General features: G+C 40.1%; 2 protein-coding genes across 2 annotated transcripts in view; one reads left to right on the top strand and one right to left on the bottom strand.

The window, feature by feature from the left end:
* Positions 1-512: 512 nt before the first annotated feature.
* LOC307248512 (olfactory receptor 6N1-like) lies at positions 513-1,475 on the top strand (the record flags this gene model as incomplete). The annotated part of the gene is made up of 1 exon (XM_080024907.1): positions 513-1,475. The coding sequence occupies one exon, from the start codon at positions 513-515 to the stop codon at positions 1,473-1,475; it is 963 nt and encodes a 320-aa protein (XP_079881033.1).
* Positions 1,476-3,581: 2,106 nt separating this feature from the next.
* Positions 3,582-7,983, bottom strand: part of pgm2l1 (phosphoglucomutase 2-like 1) — a 25,912-nt gene continuing 21,510 nt past the window's right edge. The window contains exon 14 of the mRNA XM_080025230.1: positions 3,582-6,057. Coding sequence (XP_079881356.1) covers positions 5,955-6,057 — 103 coding nt within the window. The 3' untranslated portion in view covers positions 3,582-5,954. The remainder of the gene's footprint in view (positions 6,058-7,983) is intronic.

Genomic DNA, 7,983 nt, shown 5'->3' on the forward strand with positions numbered 1-7,983 from the left:
ACAACTGCAATGATGAGCTAAAAAATAATAAGTTAACAAGTAAAAAGGTATAACAGTTATAAAAACATAAATATAAAATAGGTAGCTACTTCAAAACACGTTACTGAGTTTTGAAGCTTACATGTTTGAAATCTGATTGTTAGTTGCTTTCCAAAATAAATTGACCAAGATAAGCAAAACACATATTAATTATTTAAATTTTTATCCCTTTCCATCTTGTACATTACAAAATATTTTCTTGCAAACCAAATGTTAGTTTCATTTTGTCATAAATTGAATTGTGTTTGAGCTAAACCTGGTGCTACTTTAGTAATTTTATTAACTTTTAAACTAACTTGTTGGATATAGACAGACAGACAGACAGATAGATAGATAGATAGATAGATAGATAGATAGTTAGATAGATAGATAGACAGACAGACAGACAGACAGACAGACAGACAGACAGACAGACAGATAGACAGAATATTACATCTGACATTAGTTGTTTTGGTGTGTGTGTGACAGCCGACATGATGCAGAATACCTCTGAGATGGTATTTGTGCTCCAGGGCCTAAACGACACACTGACAAACCGTCAGATCTACTTTTCCTTCGCTCTGGCCTCTTACCTCGTCACCATATTCGTAAACTTGACCCTAATCACCACCGTGTGCCTTGAAAAATCCCTCCACAAACCGCTTTACATTTTCCTTTGCAACCTCTGTTTTAACGGCATATGCGGCGCGTCATGTTTTTACCCCAAACTGCTGTACGACCTTTTAGCCGACTATCACACCATCACGTATAACGGTTGTTTGACTCAGATTTTTTGGGTTTATGCGTATGTGTTCTCTGAATTCACAAATCTTACCATCATGGCGTACGACCGCTATCTGGCGATCTGTCGGCCGTTGCAATACCAGACAATTATGACCATGCAAAGAGTCGCACTGTTGATAATTCTCTCGTGGACTTTCACATTGCTGGAGATAACTGTGGGCGTGTTACTGACCTCACGTTTGCCTTTATGTGGACGTCATCTCCAGAAGATATTTTGCACTAACTGGGAGGTTGTGAAGCTGTCTTGTTCAAGCACAATCGTTAACAACATCTACGGTTTTATACTAACTTTTTCACATCTGGCGCAAACAGGACTCATTATGGTCTCTTACACACACTTGGTTAGAGCGTCGCTTAATCTACAATCGAACCGGAGGAAATTCATACAGACTTGTCTACCGCATCTCGTAACTTTGCTCATTTTCACCTCTTCCTTGTTGTTTGACGTCATGTATTCTCGCTATGGCAACGACCTTGGAACGATGCAGGCGCTAAAAAACACGCTGGCGGCAGAATTCTTGGTGGTACCGCCGATTATAAACCCATTAATCTACGGGATTAACATGCATCAGATCAGAACCAAGATACTCAACAACTTCACACGCAAGCCAGAGATACAGAAGCTCTCACTGGCAAAGACCATCTCACAATAACAAAAACTGGGTCCCATTAAAGGTGGAGTCAGTGATTCTGGAGAATACTTGTTTTAAAAAAAAATCCCTTAAATGTGCTACAAGGAACTTTAAAATATTTGTGAAAGAGTCAAATTTTTTCCTCTGGTGATCATACATTACATTTAACAGCAAACAAGACCATCAGTGTAAAGAAAGCTATTTTTTATATAGTTTTTCTTAATGCCTTTGTCATGGGTATACGCTCACCCAGGTAACAACAGCTGGCGTGGTAAAACACTACCGCTTTTTTTCCTCAGAGCACCTTTAATCCCTGAAAAAGTTTAAAAAAAAATCTAAATACTGACATGTTAATTATAATGACCTATACCTATTTTTAATTAATGTTATTCTGAAATATATGTTGTGGTGGATTTAGCCGAAATAGCTATTCACCAGAAGTTGCTGAGCAGATAGTCTTTAAGGTTTAGGGGTCACTGTTGAGAGACGAAAACACCTATGTAAGGACTTGTTATTGGGACTTGTTGTGATGAAACGACATGTCTATTTGCAGATATTAATACACCTGATACCCCCCCCCCCCTACACTGATATAAGACTGTGTGTAAGCGTGTACTAGCAGTTTTGGGGGAGAGCCCCCCATGCTCATGCTACCACAAAGTCCTCTGTATTGTCCTGGTGGAAATCTCTGAAATAAACTTGGAACATTGATGAATTGTCCTGCCTCGCCTTTGTCTTTGTCAGCTATTGGGGAAGATTTGGTTACCACACCACAATGTCTTACTTCTGTATTTATAAAAATAAGTTTTAAACCTGCAGTGTGTAGAATTTTGGGTTTTATTTCCTAGCTGATTTTGTAGAAAGTAATTATAATATCCATAAGTACATTTAATTTAGTGCATAATAGCTGAAAAACATTTTTTGAATTATTTTTTTTCCCCTTAGAAAGGGTCTCATATATGTCCATATTTCTGCATATTTTGGACCAAAGCCTAGTGCTGCCATCTTGAAAGTGTCATAGTTGGAATGTCATCAGGTGCATTGTTTAAAATTTAAAATTGTTCTTGTCCTTGAAGGCCACTGTAGCTTCTGTTATTATTCGAAAGGGTTGGGGTTACCCAGGGAGCGTTGCATTCTAGAACTTTGTAGAACTTTCTTGATGATGTCATATTACACACTGCACCTTTAAGATTAAAAGAAAACTTTTCACGATTAAGAATTAAATATTTGAATAACTTGTCCTGTAAATATGAGACAGCATCTCAAAATGTCTTTGATTTCGCTGTCGCTGCTGCAAACTGTCCAATAATTGCTTGTGAAGATACTTGTTGTTGTTCCTTCATTTAAAAAATAAAAACGATAAAATGAAGGTATTTAAAACTCTCTGTCTGTTTTGCCTGAAAACTTATCAGCTTGAGTGTCACTGTAGTTTCTGCTCTCTGCCACTAGAGGGCAGTACAGGTGTTTACAAGTGTCTTAAACCTATATGTCCATATTTCTCCATACTTTGGACCAAGGCCTTGTCACCACCATTTTGGAAGTGTCATAGTTGGAATGTCATCAGGTGCATTGTTTAAAATTTAGAATTGTTCTTGTCCTTCGAATAATAACAGAAGCTACAGTGGCCTTCGAGGACAATTCTAAATTTTAAACAATGCACCTGATGACATTCCAACCAACATGGATGCCTCCATCAGACTTACCCTCTCAATGTACAACATGTAATATTCATATTTGAAATTCTCCGCTCAGGAGAATAATTCAGATTATTGGCAGAGGTGATTTTACACCAATGAGGACATATTTATGAATGAGTATATTGATTTTAGCTAATAAATTACTTAAAATGTTACAGTGTCCCCTTAAAGGCATGACTGCAGGTGAATAGGGTCATATTTTTAACTCATAGATATCATCATGAAACTTTGCCAGTTTATTACATTCAAACTACAACTTTTTGTCTTGTTTTGTTCACTTTACCCGTTTGAATAAATATGAAAATTTGGCAAAAAATAAAATAATTAAATTGTAAAAGAAATTCCAAATGCAGTGTAGTACCTTTTTTCAGCACCTGTATACCGTAATGGAAGAAAACAAAAACAAATGTTTCTACTTTTAACAGTTTTATTGGTGGATTGTCAGAGAAACACAAAACAGCTGAATGATCCTAAACATTGTGACAGCGTTGGAATAAATATCTTTAATATAAAAATAAATAACATCCATAAAGAAAAATGTCAGAAGAAGTCGGCGCAAGACCTACAGTACGTCACGACCAAACGTTCTGCGATTGGTTGGCAGATCCAGAGTGGCACTGGGCAGATCCAATAGTTTTAAACTTCAACAGACACCCGCCTTCAAGTGAGGTAACGTTTGTCCAATTAAGCGATTCCAGACCTTCTGTACAAATGAAATGAAGTACGATGGTCTGGTAGGACCAGGCTAAATGAAGTACGATGGTCTGGTAGGACCAGCTGGCTAATAATAACAACCTCGTTTTCTTGCCACCAAACAAAACTTCACCTCATATCGTATCACAAAATATTCTTATTCCACAAAATCTAAACAGCGTACAGAAATATATCACTCCAGCTTCAAGACTTCTCTCTGAACATTCAGTGAAAATAATAATTATATAATATTGGCAGCATCGGGCCGCCGTAACAAAACAAGCTCATCGATTTGGTTTTAATGTGTTTGTGTAACTTCAGTCGTTTTGGTGAAAATACTTTTTGTAAATAGTTTAAAGCTGCTGCAGTCGACCTGAGGACCGATCACATTAAAGGGGCAGTGTGTGGAATTTATTGACATTTTTAATTAGTGTAAAGCCTCTGGTTTTTCATGACCTTGTAAATAACTAAATACATCTTCACTTCATCACTTGATATTGTGGAAAGACTTGAGGCAGTGGTGGATGATGCCATCTTTAGTAACTATAGCTTCTTGTCCTTGAAGGCCACCGTAGCTTCTGTAAATTCTCCCCCAAAGGGAGGGGTTAGCAAGGGAGCGTTGACATCTACAATCTCACCACTAGATGATGGTGAATACTCCTATATTACACACTGTACCTTTAAAGCAAAGTAATCCCCCATAATGCTCTCTGCTCGACTACGACGATGAACAACACAGAATATTTCAGGAGATAAATATCGACCTCTATCGGTGCTTTGTTGTGTGTCTGTGTGTGTGTGTGTCTCTCTATCCCCTTTTACACAGAGATTGCGGCATATTGACGGAACAACATCACTCCAAAATGCCGGCTTTGCTTGCTTCTGTGTTATTTACACAGAAACAAGCAACGCCGGCCTGCTGGCGCATCAGTAGCTCCTTTTACACAGCGTTCCAGAATGAAAGAGGTGCTTGTAAACAGCGTCAGGTGTGACGTAAACATTTAGCGCAGCACCGGTCAGCTGCTTTACAACAACAACACTGGCCAGAGAGCAGAAGTGCTGGAGCTTGCAGTAAGAGGGCCGTATTTTACTGTCCCCACGATGTGCCGGTTGATCTCGCTACGCGCTGAGTCCAACATCTCTGGGACTGTTAACCAAACTGACAAAATCAATCCGCTTCACCTCTGTGTGTGTGTGTGTTTGTGTGACAGGTTGGCTGTGAGCGATTCTCTTTGTGAGGGCAGAGATCTGCCAAGCAGACATACACATACATACAGTGTGTGAAGTCACGTTACTGTAGGCAGAAATAAAGTGTGGATATACGCTCAGACTTAGGATAATAATAGCGGCGGCGATCCGGTCGTAGCCTAGCTTAGCCTAGCCTAGCTTAGCATAGCCTAGCTTTCCCATTGTACAACTTCCCCTGGGCAGAAATAGACTAATAAACTCTGCAAAATGAAGCGCGGGGGTTTGGATTGAGCAACGGACCTTATGATCAGCTAGATTATACGCCGTTCCTTTTATTTGGTGATTTTTACGGGACATCAGGCCGCCGTGATTAATGTTAAACAGACGTCCTTCAACTGCTAACATGGTCGCATGTTTAGAACGTAGGCTATGGAACGTCAAACGCCCCCCTGTTCCGCAACAACAAGCTGGAGCATTTAAACAGAGAGGCGGAACTGATTGTGTCGGGAATCTTACTACCCCCCGAGGTAGTAAAATTTGCGGAACAATCTCTCGCACCTTTCTTCCCTCGTTCCGCAACTGTCGCATTTATACAGCAGGGCGGAGGGCCGAAAGGCCGGCATATTCCCGGCTTTCACTGGCTGTGTAAAAGGGGCTTCTGTCTCTCTGTGTGTCTGTCTGTGTGTGTGTGTGTGTGTGTGTGTGTGTCTAGCTCTCTGTCTGTCTGTGTGAGTGCTTGTGTGTCTGTCTCTCTGTGTGTGTGTCTGTCTCTCTCTGTCTGTCTGTCTGTCTGTCTGTCTCTGTCTCTGTGTGAGTGCTTGTGTGTCTGTCTGTCTCTGTGTCTGTCTCTCTCTCTGTCTCTCTATGTGCGTGAGTGACTTTCTGTGTGCTTGTGTTGGGGGGCCAAAGGGGGCGGGGCCAACTAAACACAGCGGCGAATCAGATTGTTCCTTTCCGGTTCCAGGAAGTCGTCCAGCAGAGCCGCGGTGACTTTACTGAGTTCCTCCTCCAATCGAGACACATCACTGTGAACAGAGAGAGAGGATGTCACTAGGCAGCACTGAGACTGCTCTGGTTAAGGTCCTCAATGACATCCACTTAAACACAGACAGTGGCAAAAGCTCTGTATTAGTTTTATTGGATCTCAGTGCTGCGTTCGACACAGTTGACCACAGCATATTACTAGATCGACTAGCAAACTGGGTTGGACTTTCTGGAACTGTACTAAACTGGTTTGAATCCTACTTAAAGGACAGAGACTACTATGTGTCAATAGGCAATTTCACATCCGAGAGAACAAATATTACATGCGGGGTCCCCCAAGGTTCCATTCTTGGGCCTCTTCTGTTCAACATCTACATGCTCCCACTAGCTCAGATTATGAACAAGAACAAATTATGTTATCATAATTATGCAGACGACACACAAATTTACATAACCATATCACCAGGAGACTACAGTCCGATCCAAGCACTGAGTAAGTGCATTGAACAAATCAATGACTGGATGTGCCAAAACTTTCTTCAATTAAACAACGACAAAACTGAAGTAATTGTCTTTGGTAACAGGGATGAACAATTAAAAGTCAGCGCACAGCTTACATCTGTTATGTTTTAGCACACACCAAGCTAGAAATCTTGGAGTAGTCATAGACTCCGACTTGAATTTCAAAAAACACATTAAATCAATCAATAAATCAGCCTACTACCACCTAAAAAACATATCAAGAATTAAAGGGCTTATGTCTCAGCAAGATTTAGAAAAACTTGTCCATGCATTTATCTTTAGTAGACTTGACTACTGTAATAGTGTCTTTGCTGGCCTTCCTAAAAAATCTATCAGACAGCCTCAGCTAATTCAGAACGCTGCTGCTTGAGTCCTCACTAGGACCAAAAAAGTGGATCACATTACCCCAGTTCTGAGGTCTTTACACTGGCTTCCTGTCACTCAAAGAATTGATTTCAAAATACTTATGTTAGTTTACAAAGCCCTAAATGGTCTAGGGCCAAAATACATTACTGATATGCTGATAAGTTATGAACCGTCCAGAGCCCTTAGGTCGTCTGGGACAGGTCTGCTTACAGTCCCTAGAGTTAGGACTAAACAAGGAGAGGCTGCCTTCAGCTTTTATGCGCCCGGAGTCTGGAACGGACTGCCGGGGAGTCTGAGGTCTGCTGAGACTCTCAGCTCTTTTAAATCGGGTCTCAAGACTTTCCTGTTTCCCTTTTAACCTGTAATTTTTATTTTTTGTTCGAATGTTTTATTTATTTTATTTAAATGCTGTATTTTTATCCATGTTTTTAAATTTGTTAATTTTTTTGTGTGTCTGTTCTATACTAGATGTATTTTTATTTTTGACCCTGTGAAGCACCTTGAGTGGCCCCGTGTCTGAAATGTGCTATATAAATAAAGTTGCCTTGCCTTGCCTTGCCTAGGCCACGCCCACAATGCTATGATGTCACAGGCTGCTATGACATGATGATGTCGGCCTGTTTCAAACTCCTATGGCTCAATAATTCTGCGTTTCTCATGAGCCACGTATTGTTTTTGGTCGTTCAAAAGCCATACATCATTACACACACATTTCCTAGACTGCTAACTGTTGGCTGCACACTAGATATTAAACTATATCTAAAAAGTACATTCAATATAGCCTGTTTTAAACTCTTATTTTTAATTCATACAAACCTTATTATTTAAATTATATTTTTACTTTCCTGTTCACTCTCTGGAGTTAGTTAGTTTGAACTTTGAATAAAACTTTATGCTCAATATTTATATTTATTTATTTCCTGAACACATGTCTGTCTGTGTGTGTGTGTGTGTGTCTGTCTGTCTGTCTCTGTCTCTGTCTCTCTCCCTCTCTCCGTCTCTCTTCGTCTCTCTCTCTCTGTCTCTCTCACATTCAGTGTCTGTCTGTCTCTCTCTCTCTCCGTCTGTCTCTCCGTCTC

This window comes from Ammodytes marinus, assembly GCF_949987685.1.
Source record: "Ammodytes marinus genome assembly, chromosome: 3".
Taxonomy (NCBI): Eukaryota; Metazoa; Chordata; class Actinopteri; order Uranoscopiformes; family Ammodytidae; genus Ammodytes; species Ammodytes marinus.